The 23,354-nt window shown below is 40.6% G+C and overlaps 1 protein-coding gene across 1 annotated transcript in view; it reads left to right on the top strand.

Moving 5' to 3' along the window:
- Positions 1 to 23,354, top strand: part of CADM1 (cell adhesion molecule 1) — a 721,502-nt gene that overhangs the window by 670,606 nt on the left and 27,542 nt on the right. The window contains exons 7-9 of the mRNA XM_012748005.2: positions 9,707 to 9,806; positions 12,965 to 13,137; positions 18,134 to 18,208. Of these exons, the coding sequence (XP_012603459.1) occupies positions 9,707 to 9,806; positions 12,965 to 13,137; positions 18,134 to 18,208 (348 nt within the window). The remainder of the gene's footprint in view (positions 1 to 9,706; positions 9,807 to 12,964; positions 13,138 to 18,133; positions 18,209 to 23,354) is intronic.

Genomic DNA, 23,354 nt, shown 5'->3' with positions numbered 1-23,354 from the left:
TCCTTGTAGGGGCCCATTAGCTTTAATAATACATTAGCTCCTTTGTGAATCCTGAGAAGATATTCCCCCAGTTTCCACCCCTAAACTCTTTTAGTATTTTCCCAGAATATCTTTTAAATAGAATATAGCCCCACCCACCTGCAAAATTACACTCATTCCCAAATACAAAATATTTCAAGCGCTATACCTCCTACCCATTGGAAAACTCAATGATGATCCTTTATAAGCTTTGTCTTCCATATTCTGTAGATTCAAGTGAAATTTGTCCTTCCAAGGAAAGGAGTAAGGCTCCATATCGAATCCATTTGACTTAAACAAAAGTACGACTAGCCCCGAACTGTCGGAAGGTGACTCTGATGCCTTCCAGAAATGAGGATGCACCAATGGATTGTTTCACTCTAACATAGCACCTTTTTGTGGGAGACTCTCTGTTCTTTTATTCAATATAAGTCATACAAATATTTTGTCCTTGATATGCCATTTTTTGAATACATGTAGAACAAAAATAATCTTTTTTAAAGAAAGTTAAGAATTACAAAGCACTATATTAATCTGAATGGGAATTCAGGGTCTGGTTTGAAATGTTAAATAAGGCCTTCTATGCTCAAGAAAGTCACCTGACAGTTCACTACCCTCCAGTCCTAGAACACTATTGAGAACTTTGCAGAGTCAGCCAGGAATTCCTTAAGTAGCTTCTTCAAACATGATTGGAATTCTCTCTCCATCATTTCCTGCCAGCTTTACTCTCCTGGAGCACCAGCCGCTCTGCTCATGCGCCAGAGGCCTGAAGCACGCAGTCATTGGGCCCTAAAGTCTGACCTGCCATTGGCCAGTACTACTGGTGGCTCCTCTCCAGTCCCCCATAGCTGTCCTGTCTTTGCAGACAAGCAGCACCATCCCTTGATGGCCATGTGGAAAGAGGAGATGCTTGAATACATGAGATGCTTAGAACCCTTTGTTCCATAGCCAATGGAGGTTGAATTATTTTGGATGTCCCATAAGGAGAACATTACACCCCTATTTTTAAATTGACCCAAACCCTTGAAGTCAGCAGTTTTTAACCCTTTTGGGATCATTGACCCTTTTAATAGAAATCCCTAGATAGCTATAGACCTAGAAAAAAGATGAATAAAATCATATGGTCACCATATTTCTCTTATAATCTAAGAAGTACATTTTACCCCTCAGAGTTTTCCTAACTTCAGTTATTTGAGGGCCACTTTCACAAGTTTTGCCATATTCATGAATCATCTGTAGTTTTACCTCATTTAGAATTTTTCTTTAAGGCACTTTATTGCTTTAACCTAATCAGGACCAATGTAAAAATATCTATTAAATTACTGATTTTATGTGTTATGTATATCATGTCTAACAAGCATTAAAATAAATGTAGAACTATTCTTTTACTATCTTGTCCTTTGCCACCTAAAAAGATTTCTTATGCTACCAGTGGTAATCAATAGGTTGTCACCAGGAAATACTTACTGATCCCACCCATGGACCTCAGATTCTACCTGGGGTAAATAAGACGATCTTGGGGTCAAATCTTACCCTATATGATTGGTATTAAGTATGCTCACTTGGTTTAACCCTGGTCCACTTTGCTCCTTGAAGGTTTATGGAAACTTCTCTCTACCTCATCTTAGACGAATAGATATTAACCAGGATATGAACAGGGCTAAATGACAGATAATGGATTTGAATTCTGTATAAATTATATCCTTTTAAAAAATAATGTTAAAAAAGAAACGAATAATGAAAATCTGCATTATATGTCACTAAATTATCTTACTTTAAATAAGACAGGGAAAAAGGGGAGGAGGATAAAAAGAAGGGAAAGGTTACACTTCTCCCTATAAAATGGAGTGCTACCATATTGCATAGAAGACAAGGCTTGAGCTACAACTTGAAATTGCTTTTGTCTTGTGGATTTAAGTCCTAATTAACTGAACCGGAATTTTGCAGTGTTTGTTTGTTAGGACCTTTATTTGTGATACCAAGAGAAATTGTTGTGCCCAATTATGTGAAAAATCAGCTAGATGTGTATGCTGTCATACTTTTAATAATCCTTAAGTTTTCGGTGAGTACAGATATTAATTGTGTAGTATGCATTGAAGTGATTAACATCAATGTAATTTATCATCTGGAGATTTCTGAACATAAATAAATGAGTTGTTTTGTTCAGCAAGGTGTTGACCCCTTCAGAATCAGTGAATTAAAGTCCCCCCCCTTTTTTTATTATAAATATGAAAGGCACCACAATCAGCCAAGTGTTCAGTTATTTGATTTTCTGGGGCATTAGCCGCTCTTGTTTGTGACATTTCCCTGTTGGGTGCTCGTTTGCAAGCTCATTAATAAGGTTTTCTCATAGGAACGTTGCTGGGAGTGAAGAACATACAGTAGGGCCCTTAGTTTTCTAGCTTGCATTCTGAGACTCAGCAAGGGTACGGCAGCAGCACGCAGTTAAATGTTTAAAACAGAAAATAATTATGCTCGCAAGCTGGAAGAGCTCAGAGCTCTCTTTCCTTAGATGTTATGCAGAGAACAGTTTTGCTTTTTAATGTTCCGAGCTATATGACCCTACAGTCTTCCTGTGCATTTTTGCTTGCAAATGTCTGTACAGGTGGTGCTGCCCAAATTTACAACATGGTTGATTATAGCGGCGCGTGATACGATTGTAGCACGGTTAGTAGAGCTTCAGATCTGAGGGAATGTACTCTTGTCAAATAAAAGCCTGTTTAAATGAGAACAGTTCACCGTCTGAGCGTTAAAAGAAAACTGTCTAAATAGCATCAAGGTGGCAACACATAGCGACATAAGCCGGGGATTCAAAGAGAAGCTGTGACCCTCAGTGTGGAATTCAGATTGCTGGGCGCAAGGGAGGAAAGCCTTCCTCTGAGGGAGGCAGACACGAAGCTCTTGCATTACTGCTGCGTGGCTTTTGCTTTCACCCATCGTAGCATTGCTCTCTACAGTGTTTTGCAAAAATCCTCATTTTGCGAGGGTTGTGTATGTGTGCATATTTGGAAAAAAAAAATGAAAAAAAAAAAATTCAGAGATGAGTTTTGAAAGGGAGAATGAAAACAAAGACTCCAGAAGTGGGTGTTTGAATGCCTTCCCTGCTCTGATTATCATCTGACAGTTAATCGTGTACGTGGGCATCATTTTCAAAATGAGTTTTATTGACTGGATGCAGCCAGGTATTTTATAAATCCATAGTTCTGTTCATCCAAGGTCCAGAGAAGGGTAGGTTTTTTTTTTTTTTTTTTTTCTTTTATTCCCTCAACTGGGGGAAAATTGGGCATTGAGGAGATGATCAAAACCTGTTCTTTATCTGTGCCAAAATAAATGTTTCTCTGGTATCGATAGTGCCCTGCAGTGAAGAGGAGAGGAAAACCTGGAAATCGGAAAATCTTTCCTATTTGGAGTGGAGGATAGCACTTAGTTTCCAAGAGCAACTCCTATATCACATTCTCCCCCATCAATTCTGTTCCCAGGTTGTATTCTTCAAAGCATAATAGCTGGCGTTTTCAGATTCGGCCTGTTTCCCTCTGATCTCCCGTCCCTTTTTCAACAGAATATGCTCTTCCTCCCACTCTCCCTTTTATTTTTTTTTAAAGCAGTGAATTGAGTTTCAGGGAGGTTATTTCAGTATTTATTATTCCTTGTGAGAAATAATCAAGGCATGGAGAACCCCTGATTGAAGCTAATTTTTTAACCTATTATTTGTTGTGTTAACACGGAACAGTGCTTCCAAGTCCCTGATGATGTAAGCACTGTAGACTGTTAGCGACACAATCTGCAGTACCAAAGAGGGCAGGAGGCCAAATAACCAATATTCAAAATACAAAGAGTGAACGTTGGACAAAAACATTGAGAGCAAGACTGGCATGACCCCTTAAGGGGAAAAGCCAATGCCTTCACACATGCCTTCTGGAGGCCCACCCTGCAGAAAGAGGTTTGTTCCACTAAAGACCATTTCCCACGTCTCGCTGACCCTAATGTATTTATAGAAGGTGTGTCTGTGTGGCTGTGGACATCAGATACTGACACAGTGAAACGAGTCTTCTAATGTACATGCTTCACTTAATGGTTTTTAACTCAAGGTCAAATTTTGATTCTGTGGAAGGTTAAGTGGTTGTGAAGCTGGCATCTAAAAATCTAAAAAGAATAGTCAGACAACACTCTTTATTATTTCCCTTAAGATACTCCTTTGAGATACACAAGAGGTATTAAGATTAAATAAATGTAGTTTATTTAAAGTATTAAGATTAAATAAATGTAGTAAAACAGAAGTACATAAACCAGAACACCTGGGCTGAACCTCAGATTTGGGGAGCTGGCTCGACCTGCCAAAAGAAAAACACAATTAATTATATTTTGTGATGAGGGCTAAGATATGGATTCATGGTCTGATTTTTTTTTTTTTTTTTGGTCAGTAGTAGAGCTAAGAGTAGAAGTCCATGCCCCAATATTTCTCTCTCTTCTCATTCACTGACTCCTTCATTCATTCATCCAGCAAATATGCATTGAGTGCCTATTCTGCCTCAGGACCTGGTACTGATCTAGTTACCAGCAATTCAAAAAGCAAAACAAACAAACAAAAAAACTTATCTTACAGAGGTAATGTTCTTGCACAGAAAATCTTGCTATAAGGATTTCCTTTTTTTTTTTTTTTACTGTTAACCAGAGAAACAGATCTACATGGATTTTCTTGCCCAGTTTTTGCTTTCAAATTTGAAAGATTTCTTCCACGATATGTAAGAGTACTCTGTGAGTATGTACCCCATTTAAAAGTACTGGGAACATAATTTTCTGCCACAACATTGCAGAATAAAATCTGATTCTGTTGGGTAAACAGGAATTGTAATAGCCACAAAACTACTTGGAAGTCGCGACAAGAGGAGATTGTGTGGTACTGTGGAAAAGTGGCGCATGCTCTTGGGTCCTACATCAGTCCCTCCAGATTGGACTCATCCCACTCACAACCGTAGTTCAGCCCTCCTCAAGAAGTGCAGTTTAAGTACTACGATTCATACAACAGATGTAGCAGCAGGAGGTCCTTCACCTTGCAAACAAACAAAATAAACGGCAGTGAAAATTATTCATGAATCTATTATGACAATAGAAAGCAAGCCTTTTGCAAGATGTTCTCTTTACCTCCTCTGAAAGCTCCGTGTGACTCTGTTCTCTCCCCAGTCCCAATCACCTTGTATTGCTAGACATTGCCCTCCTTTAGTTACAATGCTGTCTTCTCCCAGCAATCTAGACAGCCATATTGTAGGGGTTGATTCTTGCTTTGAGCTCAAACAGCTTCTAATACTCACCAAATCTAAGGTTAATCCTTGCATTGTCGTTCTACTCCAAACTGCAGTAATCCTCCATGATTGACAAAGACTCTTCAGTCAATGCTTCCTCACTTGAATGCGCACCGGCTGACCCAAACCGTCTATTCAGCCATTCTGATGTCATCCGTGCCCACACTGCCCTTGAGTTCTCCCTGGTAGAACTTAAAACAATCAGCACGTCATCCACAGGCATCAAATCCCACACTCATTGGTGTTTCAGAATATTGGGTGCAATCTCAGTAAGAAACACGAAGAGCCTGTGCCCCAAATTCAGTTACAGGAACTGATTTGCACTCAGGCCCTTGGGCCTGGTTGCAGTAAGCATGTCAAAGAGCATTTGATGGCCACCATTCCCTGATCTAGAAATTCTCAGGAAGAGAGGGAAGGTGGAAGGAGTCCCTAGGATAACAGAACTCCTGCAAGGATACCTCCTGCCAGGATAGCAGGATGCCTTCCCCCCTTGCCTCAGCTCTCCTCTTCTCTGCTACACATGAAGGGTGAAATCCCAGTCAAAGGGAAAATGCATAGTCCTTTTTTTAAAAATTAAGAAATGCAAAAACCTGATATGTTAGTGTTTGGATCTAGAGAGGAAACTATGCCTTTTCATTTACATAGGAAATTAAAATACAGGTTATAGAATCTTGAGTTTCATCTTCTCAAAAGATCACAGAATGTGGCGCAAGGTCAGACTGGCATGAAATCAATTGTAATCTGCCAGCAAGCCATTCTAACCTCTCTAAGAGTTTCCTTTTATATATTTTTTCCCTTTATAGAGAGAGCAAAGTACATTTAAAGAAAGTCTCATCAAATCAAAATGTCTTTCTAATATTATTTTTTTAATTGGTTGCCACTGTAGTGTGACCTAAAGCCTCCTGGTATTTAACCCTCTGTGCAACTTTGACTAATGAACAAATTTTGTCTGCTGTAGCAGTCTTGCTAAATATCTTTTATGAGGTTTTAAAAAAATTACAATGTATTATGAAAACCTCAGATCCTTCGACCTAATTGATTGGCTGTTGGTGATGCCATCTCTATAACTGTAATGTTCCTTAAGTGCACAGACCTAACTATTTTTCTTATTTTTATATAGCAGTTCCATTTTATAATGACATTAAGCCATTCTGTGCAGTACATTTCAGGACAGTTATTGCACTTGAGTAGCAAGTGTCATCTGGCTTTTAGCCTTGTGCCTTACAACACCAACCGAAGCGTAAAACGATCCCCCAGAAAATGTACTAGGCTTTTACCTCATTACTTAAAAATAAATCTTGGAGGTTGGTTCCGTTTCAGAAAAGATTTGGTGGGTTATAACATTTGATTTATGAACATAATTTAAATATAAATGATGAGCTCTGGGCTATTCAATCAGCCATCTGGATTGTTTGGTATTTTGACATATTCATACTATAGTCAGGATCTTCATGGGAGAATTTAACGTCCCGGAGTTCTAGAGGTGCCAGTGGAATCCCAGGGTTTCTGTTCCACCTGTTGAGAATACTTAAGTTCCTTTTTCCCAAGACAAAGGAAGGGGGACAGAATTTGTGAGTTTCCATCATCCAGGGATGAATCTTGGTACATAGACCTTTCATTCGGTTCCTAGGCTGGGTGTGAAGATAGCCCAGCTGCGTATGGTCAGATAATATGCCTATAAATACTGCGTGTGTCAACAGAGGGAGACGTTTTTCTGTATAATACAAGCAAGATTAATGTTTACCTTTTCAGCCAGCTATTAAGGTAACTGTGGCAGCTGGACCCATGAGTAGATGGTAGATGTTTCTCCAGAAACCTGAAGAGTAAATTGGGAAAGTCAGCCATCAAAACTGAAGGTGTATTTTCTGAGTTTTAGTATATCATTCTTAAAATAAGTTCCAGGTACCATAGCAAGTCCTTAGCTTGTTCTTCCTAATTTATGTGAGTAATTGACAACTGGTAAACAGCTCATTAGGAACATAAAAAAAGCATTTAACTGAAACAGACTTAGTGGTACTGAAGAGGCAGGGTGGATTAGGTTTTTCAACACTCTCTTTATTATTAATGGAAGTTGAGCATGTAAAACCCTTAGTGCACCATGCTGAAAAATATGCCCTCTCTATTTGCTTTAAATTACACAAGGAAGGAGAAGGAAGAAAAAAAAAAAAAAAAACCTTCCACATAAGCTAGCAAGCATTCTGCTTCTCCTTAATTAATGGGCCAAAGTCAGCAGTGCATGAAAAATGCAGCCCTTCCATGGATCAGAGATTAACCTATAAGCAAATGTTACACTTCAGCCCAAATTTGGGGCTTTAAATTTAGCCTCACCCAGAATGGTTCATGGGTAAGAGTGACAGAGGTCCCCTAACCAGGAACTCCGTAAGTGCTGCTATTCCTGAGTGTGAACTATGAGGCTGCAAGTCTTTTGTTATCCACGTGTTCAGTGCCATAACCTTCCCCCACTAATTTTTTTCTTACCTTTATTTAATCACCAACTGGCTGTGTGTGTGTGTGTGTGTGTGTGTGTGTGTGTGTGTGTGTGTGTGTGTGTGTTACACCACCAAAAATAATAGACCCTTGTGTGTTGCCGAGTAGTTGTAGCCTTCGACGTGGTCTCTGTCTCTAAAAGGGAGAGGAGCCCTTGCTTCAGCCCAGCAGCCGGTGCTAGTTCAAGGTCATCGTGTTTATCCTTATTTCTGCCTTTCCCTAATGGCCACCTTCCCAACCCAGTTATCGGAATCTGGAGAAACCTCTATGCTACTTTGCTCTTAAACATTTTCTTTGCCGGCACGTCCAAGAATAGAAGCGTATTACTTGCAGGGGTCAGCTGGAGCTTCTGGGCCTGTTAGCGTTACGCTCCCTGGCGAGTGACTTAGCTTCTCAGAGAGCGCTACCAATTCACAGTGTGAAGTGCACACTGGTGGGTGTGCAAGGGGGCTCTTTTAAAAGGTTTTGAGTGCCACACGGTTTTCAGAGACATGAGAGAAAAATCTGAGATGGGAAAGAGACTATAAAAATGCATCTGGAAAGCAGCCATCTCCAGAGAGGACTTCCTTGTGCAGCGTAGGTAGCTGTGTACAGGGTGAGACTGGTTGAGCCCGGCCATATTTCCCTCTTCTCCCTCATTCCATAGGATGAATGTTAATGAGCTCACCACTGCTTGTAAAAGGCCAAGGGGCTGTTGTTTAGGTGGTATGATTGTCTGAGAAAGTAAAACTATGGTAATTGTTTTGACCTTTCAGCCAACTGATGTCTTGCCCTCTCACATTTATTACTCTTGGGTACATTTCCAAAAATATGCATTTACAGAGCCACGGAATTAAATGAGAAAAACTGATTTAGGGATTAATAGCTTGTTAGTTCAACACAGAAAAGAAAGTCTCCTAATTCCATTCCAGGTTTATTTGTAAATGTATTTGTATGTGTATCCATGTTAATTCTAACTTATTCAACTTCTCTTCCTCTTCCCTTCACCTCCCATCATTCATCTCCCGTACCTATACCCCCACACAAGCACACAGTTTTAAGTAGCTAGGAGAAATAAGAATGCTTACATCACTTACCTAAGTATTTCACTGCATTGGGAAGCTATACTTGGCTTTAATTTCTGTGTTGCCATTGGGAAATTTAGTTTTGAAACAAATCCATCCCAACATACATATATTCCATGGGGCTGTCTCTCATTAGGTTATCTCTGTGATCTTGGATGAGTATCTTCTTTCTGTGGGTACCAGAGTTCTCATCCCTAAACATGGGCTTACTCTCCCACCAGTGATGGTTCCTATGATAGTAGGCTCTGAGTAAATGTTCGGGTCCTCTCTTCTTAAACAGTTGCACTGCGATGTCAAAGAGTTTCATTAGAGGCCAGCAAAACCCCCAGTTCTTTCTTCTTAAAGCCACTGGAGTGGAATTCAGAAGTTCTGCCTTCCCTGTTTGAAAACAAGAGCAGAGAAGAGGCAAACTTATTAATATGCAGTGTCACAACTTATTGTCACATAGTAATATATGATATATGATAAAATGTATCAATTCTGAGCACCACAAATATCTGTGGCTTCACCTCAGCATGAAGGCAAATGAGTTTCCTTTAGCTTGAGTGAGTTTGGAGATAAACTTCAATGTAACAAAATGTATTTCACAGGAAATGTTTGATGTGGCGCAGTTGGCTTATGAATCTCTTATCTATTCGCGGTTCACTCCTTAGAGTTATTAGTCGATTTAATTTAAGCAAATGCCAGGATTACTAACTAATTAGAAGGGTGTTACTGAAGGCTTGCGGATGGGAGAGAGTCAGTGCTGGTACTGTGGGTTCTGAGGCAGCATGCAAGTCTGATTGTGCCTGGTGATACCATTTGCTAAACATTATACTTTGTGTTGTTGTCACACAGATAAGCCTCAAGTGCATATTCAGATGACTTATCCTCTACAAGGCCTAACCCGGGAAGGGGACGCGCTTGAGTTAACATGTGAAGCCATCGGGAAGCCCCAGTAAGTTCTGAAGGCCGAGGGTGGCAGAGGGTCATGAGCAGTGAATGTCACAACACAGAGATGTGCGTTCACAACTCATTGGCCTGTCACCTGTCTCCTGCTGCAAAGGATGGAAGATTCTCAGGAAATAAAGAATGTTCAGTGAAAGAAGGGAGTAAATATCTGTGGTTCATAATGGTCAGGATTGGGAGAAAAATTAAATGCCAGCTAAGATTGAAATCTCAGCTAATTCTATTTTATTATCATCAACATGATTGTCAGGACTATTTTCTCTCTCACAGAAAAAAATAATCCTAATAAATTTTTAGTGTGCCCACAATCTAATGATATATCTGCCACCTTCTGTGTTAATGTCTAAGCCACTAGGGAGATGGTTTTCAGACTTACATGAAGCTGCTATGTTTAGGGCCAGCGGTAGGAAAATGAATTTGCCCCACCTTTAATTTTATATCTCCTTCCCTCAAAGAAAAGTGTCATATTTAACTCCTAGAAATATTTTTGTTGTAAGGAAAGGTTCAGGAACTTTTCTCAAAGGAGAATATATACACCGTTGCATAAGAGAAAAAGAAGAACCCACTAAGATTCTTATTTTATGGAAAGTATAAAGGAGCTATTTCGCTTGCCCTACTAAGTGATCCAACGTGAAGTACAGAAACTACATATGTTATCACTAACACAGGATAAAAAGCCACATAGCGGTACCACACGAAATATTATTGTTTACTTAGTGGAGGGGAGGTTTTTCATCTTTCTAGTAAAGATTGTTTTTAGCTGTTTCCTAAGGGAAAAACAACCCATGGAATCAGAAAATGGAAGAATGTGTCAATGTCGAGGTTAAGGGCACTCAAATTTTAGTGGTACCCAACAAAAAAAACAGCACTGAGCTCCCTCTGCTGTCCCTGTGGTATGATTTGTTTTTTTCCTCGGAGAGTTTTGCTAACCAACATCATCACAGTTTTCATACAAAGAACTCAGAGCATCGTAACAAAGCTTCCCCCAAAATCTTTGGAAAGAAATCTCCCCGTTACAGCTAAGGAATGACCTATGACAACAGACCAGAGAACCATAGGGGAGCCTGGCTGCTGCCGGTTGTCTCTTCTCATTTCAACCCTCCCTCTTTTTGTGCTTGCCTCTCCATGGGCTAGAATTTCCTTGTGTCTGTTCTAACCATGTGGAGTTTTAAAGATGACCTTTAGGAGGTGGGAGGAGGTCTTGGTTCTGTTTTGCTTTCCCTCTGGTGTTCCCAAGTTATTTGGTTTTGAATGCTTCAAGCTTCAGCAGAGCGGTCTTTTTCTCTTTTGAGCGCTGCCAAAGATTCAGACCTTTCTTTTTGTAAACTGTTTGAATTATGCCCTAATTAGCAGCTTACCTTTTTTTTTCCCCCAAAACAATCCAATGGAGGGAAAAAAAAAAATCTCAGGGGCCTCTTGCCACTTGCAACACCTATACTCAGCCACATTAACCACATCTACAATGTATGGCTTGCTAACCTATATTTTGTTTTTGTATTTTTCCCCTGAAGAAGGTACTGCGTTCAATTGAATGTGCCGCGAGGACAGTAAATTACATGTTTCCTCCAGGACATTTACGCCAGAGAGGGTATTTGTTTGTTCCTCTCAAATAGGAGCGGGTGGGTATATGGTTGTGTGAGCAGGCTCGCATTACTCTGCTGCTATCCCTTCTAGCATATTACCTATTTATTTTCTCAAGAAATTGCACACAATAAAAATGGTAATTTAACTTGCCATTAAATGTTGTGCATATTCTCAGCACTTACCCCCACTGATTGTTTCAGCTGTCAAGCAGCAGGACATTAGGTCTGATTGCCAGGCAGACCCATTTGACATCGCCTACAAGGAGGACATATGCAGTACTAATTTTTAAATAATTTACTGGGTTGTGATGACAAACCCATGTGTAATTAAAGAAAAATGGTGACTTCACATCCTATTTGAAAATCGGAATGCTACTTGACAAGGCTAACTTGAGTATCCGTTCATCATTAAGCACGGGGCTCTTGTCGTGTCACTTGCTCCTAGAGGTAGCCGTAGGAACTGGAAGGAAGTCACTTCTGCGCTGGAATCTCTTTTGTCCTTCCTTTAAAACACAAGTTTCCAGGCACAATCCTGGATGTGGCCTCGATTTCATAGGAGACTGAGGGAGGATGCATTGAAAAACGAAAGCTTTAATTCAGTGAGTCTGAAAGATACTTGGTGTGTGTGCATTTTGGGCTCTGGTGAATTTTGTAAAATTTGCTTTTTACGGATGGATACAAATGTGGTACTTTAACTCCCCAAAACAAACATGTCTCCGATGAGCAAGTGCTGTAGGACCTAATGAATCCATGTGGAGATGCATTCCATGGCGGTTCACCTGTGAGTCCTGCCCCAAGCTTGGAGGACTGTAGGTGCGCACACGTGGGGAAAGGTCTTCTCAATGTGTGGACCTTGGAGAGCCCGCAAACAAGGGCAGTTTGCTAAGGAACAGACAGACCAGGGCATCAGAGACAACAGTGGCTTCTTGGATAGGGGGAAGCAGGTTGTCAGGAGGGGTTAAGGGGAGAAGAAATGATTGCATCTTCCCAGAACCAGAAGTGGTTTTTCAAACAGCAGAGGCCAGAAGAAAGTGCTGTTCAGATATAAAAGTCCATTCCTTTTGGTGAAGCTCAAAATCCATTTAAAAAATCACAAGTGGCTCCTAAGCAAGTCTTGGGGTATTAGTAACCATCAGATGAATGCATGTATCACTAGCCAAGAACTTGACTTTTTTTTCCTAATTAATGAGATGATTAACAATGGGTGAGCTCTATCCTGTCTGAGTTGGTGTGAAGCCACACAGCAGGGCATATAAATAGGGCACATAGGTTTATGTGCTGATTCGTTGAAGATGAATTAGAAACTAGTAAGACTCCTGCCTGTGGTCTGTTCAGAGTTTTTCAACACCTGACTGTGTTTTTAAAAAAAAAAAAAAATTGTATTCCAAACAGATTTTTGGAGACTTCAGGGTTGTAATTCCGTGAACTTAAAATATCTCCAGTAGGTCCTCTTTAATTGTGTCACCCTGCATGTGATTCATTTAACGCGTGGGTGAGAAGTTTGATGCAGACGTCTTGGTGGGAAATAATAATACAACTTGTCTTTCTCCCCTTTGCGCTGCAGGCCTGTGATGGTAACTTGGGTGAGAGTCGATGATGAAATGCCTCAACACGCCGTACTGTCTGGGCCCAACCTGTTCATCAATAACCTAAACAAAACAGATAATGGTACATACCGCTGTGAAGCTTCAAACACAGTGGGGAAAGCTCACTCGGATTATATGCTGTATGTATACGGTACGTGAGAAGATAAAATGCTCTTCTGCTAGAGTCATTCACGTGTAGCTGCTACCTGTGATTCACTCCCAAAGCTTTTGGTCAAATTGAAAACCAAAAACCGGTGGGTTTCCTTCAAGAACTTAAAGAAGCCTGGCCTGAGGTGGACCCTGGTGTCTCCACCTGGGATGGCAGTGACTTTTCCTCTCTCCCTCCAATCCTGGGGATTTCCCACCAGATTACAGTCCCCGGTCATGCTGAGGACGAAAGCTGTGTCCCCGGGCACGAGCCGTGGAGATTCCGTGGGAAGTAATGACTGAGAGATCCAGCCTTACCAATTAGGGGCTTTTCAGCTCAGAAAGTTTATTCCCAGTGGTATTTTTCTGATACCTGGGCTAACCTTTCTCCTGCTTTGATGAGCAGAACTATCCTATTTTCAGCATGAAGCTATTAAATTCCAAAAGATATTGCAAGACAGTAAATACTCAGAACAAATACAAAGTCCTTGGTTGCTACACAAACCATCTCCACCTACTGCTTTGGACACAAAAGCCTTTTTTTTTTTCTTAATTTGTCTATTTTCTTAGTATCCTTTTTGTAAGATTATTAAAACAGAGCATCATGAGTTTCATTCTCTAATCAACAGACATTTATTGAGCATCTACTATGTTGCAGGCATATTAAACTTATCTCCCATTTATATCTTATTACTGATTTTGTGTGTGGTGAATATTTTCTTTTTAGTTGAGGAGTGCATGCCCTCTCTAGTTTTCTGATATCATTTTATGGTATCAAATTTAGTCTCTTCTAAGAGTTTAGTTAGTTTTATATCAAGAAAAATAGTCATGAACTGACATGACACGGAATGGGTAACCAGAGACATCAAAATTTCAATGTGTTATAAATATTTGAATGTGTATGTGACAGGGGCTATTTCTTTCCTCATGTCAGTAGTGTAAATAATCTAAGTATATATGAATGTATGCATAGACACATAAATTATATACATGTGGAATATCTACACCGTAATTTCTTAGAACCTGGGCACTTTCCTTATGAAGAAAATAGAAGTGGCAGTCTTTTTAATCAAGTAGAAGCATGCTTTACACCATATCTACGTTGATATTAAAATATAATCCTTAGCCGATACCTGAGGGGTTTTTCCCCTTAGCATAATGCAAAATTAAAAGATCGTGCCTCATCACGTTATTTGTAGACTTTGGAAGTATGTTTTCTTTGCACACTCCCAAAGCTGTCCATGGCTCACACATGACGACACTGATTTTCCCCAATAGTTAAGGAAGTCCACGCGAAGGCTCTTCTTATAGGCGAGAGGGCTGGGACCCTCAGCCGCCTCTGCTCAGACTGTTCAGCAGGGGTGGAAGGTAAATTCCTCCCTTTTGTTCCACACATGCCCTCTTCACACCCTGGGCTGTGCCTCTTGGGCGTCCCCTCCATTGCTGTGGCCCGAGTTTACAGACTTTCAGTCCGGCTCTTTTTACAGACTGCAGAGTTTCAAGAGCAGTGACCAGTCTATTTCGACCAGTCTATTATATGTTTTCTGATTGAGAAGACTAGGTTATTTGGGAAAGCGGCTTTGATTTATTGTACCTACTGCTTTTGCATCTCAAGATGAGAAGCAGTTTGTGGATCTGATGGACAGATAGTTATATTTGAATAATTTTCGACAGTAGCTAATAGCTGGCATTTGTTGAGTGCTTACTTTGTTCCATGCCCTGTGGTGACAGTTTTACATGCATGATTTCCTCTAACCTCAACAATAACACCATGAGGTAAGCATTATCATCATCCCATTTTACAGATGATACAATGACATTTAGAAAGGCTACAACTTTGCCCAACTTCACCAGGTTACTAAATATGTTTTGGAACCATGATACTTTGACTCTAAAGTCCACAGCAAAGTTTTTCTTTGTAAATTCTCTTATTCTTGCTGCTTTCCAATAGAACAGTTCTCTCCAATATAAGATGATCCTATTGGAATAAACTTTCTGGCCCAGAGTGCATTATTCGAAAGGCAAGAAACATAGAGACCCACCTGTTTAGGCAGAGACAGCTACATACACATGTCTTCCTAGCCCAAGATGGTGCACCTCTCCTTGTCTAAGGATTTGATAGATCTACAATATACTTCCTGCCCTCCTTAGTCGGTACTACCGTGTTTCCCTGAAAATAAGACAAGTTCTTATATTTATTTTTTCTCAAGAAGACACCCTAGGGTTTATTTTCAGGGGATGTGTTATTTTCCCCTCAAAGCCTCAGCTTGCAGCACGCATAGGATGGCCGGGACCTGACAGGGGGAGCCTCCCTTGTTGGTGGGGCTGCCTGCACTCTTCTGGTCACCTCTGGGATAGTATCTGTCACGATGGGGCAGATGAGAAGGGCTGCTCTTCTTTACCCCTCCCTGACGAAATGCATGGGTTGTGCAGATAGGCTGCGTAGCCACGCCCATCACTAGGTCTTATTTTCGGGGTAGGGCTTATATTGTGCAAATGCTTAGAAATCCTGCTAGGGCTTATTTTATGGGTAGGTCTTATTTTCAGGGAAACATGGTAGTAGCAATGCTTGGAATGATAGGCTAGAATAGTAACTTCAGGTATTACTATTCAATATCCTAGCAATTTGTGAAGGTAGTAGGTAGATTTTCTTTCCAAAGATTATTTATTATAGTACTACAGTAATTTCTGAAGTACTTTATGAACTAAAAGTTTGACATGCCTCTAGAATGTTGAATTTTCTGGAAGTAACTTCTATATATGAAGAATCTAGCCTGGGCCCCCAGTGGTTTTGTTCTTTTAGCCTCTATGTGTCAAACACAGCTCATTAGCTCAGACTCTGTATTTTCTTACATAATGGCCTTACATTGCTCTTCCTCCTACAGTTGATCTAAGCACTGAGGTTATACCTGTTAGTAGAATCTAATTCATTCAGGTCACTTGAGCTAGATGTGAAGGACAACAGTGGCCCCAGTAGTGATGAAGATAATTGAAAGTGTGTGATTGTCACAAAGTCAGAGGGACTGGTGACCTTTCTCTGAAGTCTGTGCCCTCGTTAGTCTGGTCCACCCACCCCTTGGTTCATAATCATATTTTCAAATCACCTTCAGGTCCACTTTTCTTATATCATGGACATCACACACTTTATGCCAATACTTTTAGAAATAGGTACAGAAATAGGATTATAAGATAACAAGGGGAAGTCTGCCAGGTGCAAATGTTCTTTTTTGATGGTAAATATTATAATTCAGGCAAAATAGAAAAACCACATTAACCGACCCCACGCTGGGCAGCAGGCACCTGTGTGGGTGCCGTTTTGTTGTATAGTGGAGGGAGCAGGTGTCTTTAGTACCGGGCATGGGGGTCAGTGCACCTGCTCCATCTGTATTGGCTCCGCCACCTGCAGCAGGTATGTAGGAGCATCCAAACGAGTTGCCAGGTCACAAAATGCTTCCCCACCTGTGGCCTCCATAAGACGTGCGAAGGAGCAAGACTGAACATACTGCCTGAATTACAGTATTTCTCATCCTATTGTTCTTGTTAAAAGGTAGTTCAAAATTACTTACTTAATCGTCTCTACTTCTTGGAGGAGAATGAGATTTTTTTTTTAATGGGATCCTTTGTGGACTCATGTGAGGCTGCTTTCTTTAAACAGTACCTTAAACTAATTGTGTCTCCAACTTAAAGGAGGGGAGACTCCCTAAAACAGAGCAGTTTGCTCTCAACTCTTCCCTATCAAATCCATCCAGGTGTGTTTGTGTGAGAGAGGCAGCTTGTGAGGAAAATTAAAACCTTGGATTATTGATCAATGGTAGGAATCGTTCTAAGCAGACTTACCAAGCAGCAAAATAATGTTTTCATAAACTTTCGGGAAGTTGTACCAAACCCAATAAAGGTGCAGTATATAATTAAAGTTTTGATGTATTAATTAGACAATCTGAGAGCTCACTTGAAGATAAAAGGACACCAGATGTGTCAGGGAGAAAAAGTTGACGTGCTTTAGATAAAATTTAAAATCAAAAGCTTTCAAATCGTCTCATGCTCTATTATAGCAGAATGATTGCTTAGTTCAAAGTCTTGCTGACAATTTAACACATTCAGTTTGATCATTTGGGCTTAGACTTTTTTTTTCTCTTTCATATTTGCCCTTCCCGTGTCTCCAAATAATTTTTGAAATGATAGAAGAATATACAGTATATCAAATATCTGACAGAGGCTTCCCTATCGGGTTCCTGGCTTTGAGGGTCGAGCCTCGGTTATATTTAGTTCTCTTGTTTACCAGATGGAAAACGTTCTTTCAGTTTTATCACTGTAGTCCACTTAGGTCAAGCTTTTAACATGAGCAAAGGCAACTTATTAATATTTATAAGTTGTAAAATTTATTGACTTTTAAAAAAATAAAATCTCGGTAAAATCTCACATGCCCGCAACTTGATATTTAGTGGTGACATTCTCTCTTCTTTGTATTTATTACAAGTGTAGAAGTAGTTTTGCTTCCTGCTGGGATGTATTGATGGAGAATAATGAAGTTAACAGTCCTAGAGAGCAAGTGTGCAGGGCACACTCATCCTCGGCTGATACGAGCCCTTTAAATAGAGCAGACCATCTCCTCCTTCCTCCCATCTGTAAAAGCATAAATGGAATGACAGCCATTGTAGCCCTCTTGGTGTGGAGCTGATTCAACCTCACCTTTGAAATCTGGTAGGGGAGAGGAGTGTCCTATATTTTGATTTTTCTCCTCCCTTCTCTACTTCACTTTTCTCCTCATCCCTAATTCACTTCATTAATAAAAAATCTCTTTCTTCTTTTCTTAGCTCTTCCAACTAAGGCTCTGGGATATAATTACAAGACATAAATCTTCAGGGAGAGAGAACTCCGGGGTTAAAAAGGGGGAAGTCATCAAACAAACATCTCAATGTCCTCATGCCTTTGTTTTGTCATTACTGATCATTGTTGTGTTCAGCATTGTGGGTTTGATTTTCCTTTTTTTTTTTATCCAGATCCCCCCACAACTATCCCTCCTCCCACAACAACCACCACCACCACCACCACCACCATCCTTACCATCATCACAGGTATGGTACCTTCATTACCACTGAAAATGTCCTGAATGTATATTGTCTTTCTGGTATGTATAAAAAGAAGCCTAAAAGTTCCCTGGAAATCCTTGGAATTTTATTGTTCCTTTATTTTGGAACTCCAGAGACATTAGGTACTATGTTCTCAAGTTGAATCTGAAGAACCTCAGAAAATCTTTAACATCCAAGCATTTAACAGTAGAGCAGATATTTTGCAGCTTTTGCATAAGGGAGTTCTTTTTTAAGCATCAGTATTCAAAGCCAAATGGTAGGAAAAATGGCAGCCTGGCTACTAGAGAACACGCCGATAGCCTCTGCTTAGCTACCGTTGAAGAAATGGTAAGTATTGTGGCTTTGGATCTTGTCCCTGTCTTAATTTCATCTCATCCAAAGGGAAGGAAAATACACACACCTAACTTGAACATGCCTATTTGGCCATGCTCCAAGATGCATAGTCATCCTTCCTGCTCCAGAGAGTGCCTGCTGACAGTGTTGCTACCTGTTTGTATTGCCTGGATAGTCACAAAAGATCAGAAGGAGTCGCTGTCTTTTCCATGCTGAGCACTCTCGTACCCCTCCCTGCCCTCAGTCGCATGGTGGAGGAGTGGAAAAGGCGACTGCAATGGTTCTGTGTCCGCAGCTTTATCCCTTTGGAGCGTCTGAAACTCTGATTCAGCGTGAGTTTCGCTGTCTCTTGTTCATGACTGCCATTGAGGGAGGTGGTGTGCCATCCGGCCCTTCCTGGTATCCAGTGGTGCTCTCTGTTGCTTGACATTGCTTGTCTAGGAACCACGGAGTCCCTTCTGCCCACCGAAGTAGGAAAGGTTATGGCTGCACTATGTCACCTTGACGTGCAGGATTTCCTTAGATAAGGCCTTCCCCACCCACCGTTTACAGGGACCTACCACGGAAACAGGTAAAAGGAATTATTCTGTGAGAAAAGAAAAAAATCTCTTGAAAAAGTAACTTTTCCACTTCATTCTGTTATCTGGCGACATTGCAAGGACTCTGGTACCCAGCCAGTGTGCCCCGGTACACAAAGGTGTTACTGCACTTCTTTATGAACACTGGATATCTCACTCCTTACTCTTCATGGTCATCTCCCCTTTAGTGCCCTAGGTACAGCAGCTGTCCTTTACATTGTCATTCTAGAGACATTTTCAATTTCATAGGGGTCCGCAAGATAGAGATGACAAAAATGCAAAGTGTGCAGTGAAGGAGGAGGCCTCATCAGCTGATGGAATGTAACAATAGATTGCCTAATCTCAGTTTTCTTCACCTTTCTACCCATTACAGTGGAACAAAGAAAACCCTTATTTAAGCCACTATTGAGGATTTTTCTAAACATTGGTTACGAAACCATCAGTGCCAGCACTTCATTTTCAATCTTCTGAAAATCCATCAATTGGTTTTTGTGTCTCACTCTAAGCTCAGCCCCATCCAGGCTGCTTCCTAAATGCTTGTCTGTGTGTGTTTCTGTTTCAGCTTTTTGTGACTTCCTTCTGCTTCTTAAGTAAACTCAGCTCGTTAGCATAGTGAATCAGCTCCTCATAGTGAATCAGTTCCTCCAGTTTTTTCTCTGCCATTCATAAGCATATCAAAGGTGCTCCTTCCTAACTCTGATTTCCAGAGCCACCACGCTATCAGCTTGTTTCACTAAGACTAGGTCCTTACCTTTTCTGATTTCTTACCTCTTACCCAGTTTGTAAACTGCATTAGGCTTGTGCTCTTTTTACCAGGTTTTCATAAAGCTTCCTGTAAAAGGCCCTTTGAATGTCAGTATAAATGACATCACCTAATTCCCCACTGCCCTGCATATGTTAACCCTTCAGGAAAACCCATCAGTGGTCTGTTTTGTCTTAGTAGAAGTTGCCCAGGTATGAGCTGGTCTTTATTACCTCTCACTGTAGAAGGTTCCATCTAGGTAGCTATCCAGGTTTACATCTTAAGGCAGTCAAGGCCTTATTCACTGAGTGTATAAACACCACATTTCTTTTTCATATGGAACAACACTTTTCATTTGTGGCTGGGCTTCTCAGTAACTGGGGCTTTTATTTTTTTAAGACCTTTCTTAACACTCCCTGAACTCCTCCCCCCCTCACAATCAATCTCAGCAACTCAGTGGAGTCGCTTCAGTTCACAGCTCTTAATCCTTCACTCCAGACTAAAGCTAATCTTATGTCCTCAAACAGCTACAACTCACTGTTATCACAGTTCCGACTGCAGAGACTCCATTTAAGAGGAAATTTTAAAAATAAACAATGCTATATTTCTGTCCACATCAAAGGTAGCTCTGTCCACATCAAAGGTAGCTTGTCTTTGCTCTGCCTCTCGGCTCCTGGCCTCTCAGCTCAAGGTAATGTAAGATGATCTCATAGGGTGCCCTTTACCCTTTCTACACACAGAACACATTTGCGGTAATGAATGTCCAGATTCTCACTGGCACACCCAAGAGTAGTTAAACTAAAATTGCTACTGAAACAACATCGCCGAATCCGCTGTCTTAATGGATGGGATATTCTAGACTTACCGTGTCTTAACAAGTAGTCTTATATATATTTATCTTGCCCAGAGAGTACACTCGTAGAATTTAACATTTGCTCCTCTCTCCAAACAGATTAAAGGTTATGGAGCTGAATGATTCTGTGTCCCATTTTAAAGGTCCAGACTATCCCCTAGATTTAGATTGGCTCCTAAAAAAGCCTTCCAGACTGAATCCTGACAAATGGATACCTAAATTAATTCCCACCTCTTCTCTCTTGCACTGTTTGGTACATTACAGCCACCATTAGCCTTAAAAGCCTCAACAGCCATGTCCAGTGACAGTAGCATAAAGCCTGAGCTTAAAAAAAAGAAGAAGAAGAAGAAGTCCACAGTCATCTATTTCTTTTCTCCCAGTCAAATGCAATAACTGAAACCCATTCCCCAGGTCAGAGTTTCATTACAAGGAAAATGTACACATGCAATAGAAATATATTTTTAAACTCAAAAAGTCATAGTCAATTTCCGATTTCTCTGAAAGGAAGTGTTCCAGTGTTATCTTTTATCTTCCATAACCAGGATAATCAAATTGTTCCCCTTGTTAGGGAGGCAGACTGGCATTCTGTTCCGAGCCACCTGACTCCCTCAAAACATGTTGAAGCTTCATTCTGGAGACCCTTGAAAGAGAAGAATTGTAAACCCAGTCTGAGCCTCTCCCGTGCCCACCCAGACTCATTGCCTCACGTATGTGGCGTGCAGGGCACTTTCTCCATGCATGGAGCAAGGCCGGTGAGCTACACATGGAGGCACACCTCTCAGGTGGCCTTACTCTAAAGTCCTGAAAGGAATGCAGACAGACCGTCCCCAATTTATAATGGTTCAACTCAGGATTTTTCTGTTTTACCATGGTGAGAAAGGGATACACATTTAGTAGAAACTGTACCCATCCAGCCATTTTGTTTTTCACCTTCACTACAGTATTCAATAAATTACATGAGATCTTCAACACTTTATTACAAAATAGGCTTTGTGTTAGATGATTTTCGCCCAGCTGTAGGCTTATGTGATATTCTGAGCACATTTTAGGTAGGCGAGGCTTAGCTGTGATGTTCAGGCGGTTAGGTGTATTACATGCATTCTCAACTTGGGATGAGTTTATTGGGGCATAACCCCATCGTAAGTTGAGAAGCATCTGTACGTAATGTCAATTTGCCAAATCAACATTGTTGTGGCTTTACGACTATTCAGCCTTTATAATGTCGTTAGAACTTCTTTGCAAACAAAAGACAATTTGGGGGATAAAATTGGATTGGGAGCCATTCAGAGCCTAGGCTTAGCCATAGGCTCTGACCATACATAATTTTTTTTTTTTTTTTTTGAGATAGGGTCTCACTCTGTTGCCATCATCATAGCTCAGTGCAACTTTGAGCTCTGGGCTCAAGGGATTCTTCTGCCTCAGCCTCCTGAGTAACTAGGAACTACAGGTGTGCACCACCATGCCCAGCTAATTTTTTAATTTGTTTGTAGAGATGGAGGGGGGCTCATTATGTTGCTCAGGCTGATCTTGAACTCCTGGCCTCAAGCAATCCTCCCACCTCTGCCTCCCAAAGTGCTAGGTTTATAGGCAAGAGCCACCACACCTGAGCAATTTCGATTTCAACTATTGCTATTGGCAAGCCGTTCTTTCCTTATCATGTCAAGTTGTCCGTGTGGTTTCATTCATGAAGATATATGCTGTCATATGGAAGCACAAACTGCATAATTTATATTGCCCTTGGAATCCTTTGTTAAAAGACAGAGACAGCCAGCCATGAGCTCTGGTAAGAGGCCTTTATGCAGATTCCTTCAGAAACTAGAAGAAAAATCTGCTGCCATTGTAGGGTGGGTTTGTTTGTTGTGTCTTGTTTTTTACTTTCTTTGTAGTTAGCTGACTTTGGGACTTAGGTATACATAAAATTACCTGCTTCTGTGTTTGTTGATAGCTTTAGCCCCTGTCTCCCAGTTGGATCAAGCTTTTTTCCTGTAATCATCTTAGGAAAATGTTTTGTGTTTCTCTTCCTAGTTGATGTGGATATTGTATTGTTCCTGCACGGTTGCATCTGAGTTAGATGCTTGATGGAGAATATCATAGAAAGGACTCAGCATTCGGTTTTAAAAACACAGCAGCTCCCATAGAAAATTCAGGCCGGGAGGAGTTCAACCTGTGGGTCACACTATACATGTGACTGTCATAAATTAAAAAATTAAAACCACCTTAGAATGAGAAATGAATAGCTATAGGGCCCAATTCTGAAACACATTTAAAAATCCTTTCATAAGAATGAAGTAGGTCATTTCTAAATGAGTTTTCCTCTTTTTTAAAATACGCACCCAATTAAATATTTTGTGTTCCTAGGAAAAGAAAATAGCAAAATTTTTTCTTATTGGTGTCTAAGCACTCAAAAACCAATATACCTTGGAGAAAATGATTCCTGCCCCCAGGCCTACGTTATTATTTTGGTTTTCATAGTCTGGTATCATAAGCTTTTTGTGTGTGTAATGTGGATTAGATTACTTAAATAAAGAAAGTGGGCACAGCCCTTCTCCTTCAGTGATATTTATAGAATATACCAAAGTGGGGAAACTCGACACTGGAACATATGTTCTCCGTTTCTTAGGTACT

This window comes from Microcebus murinus, chromosome 4, assembly GCF_040939455.1.
Source record: "Microcebus murinus isolate Inina chromosome 4, M.murinus_Inina_mat1.0, whole genome shotgun sequence".
Classification (NCBI taxonomy): Eukaryota; Metazoa; Chordata; class Mammalia; order Primates; family Cheirogaleidae; genus Microcebus; species Microcebus murinus.
The sequence above is the reverse complement of the archived record's forward strand: the minus strand, read 5'-3'. Positions and strand labels throughout refer to the sequence as shown.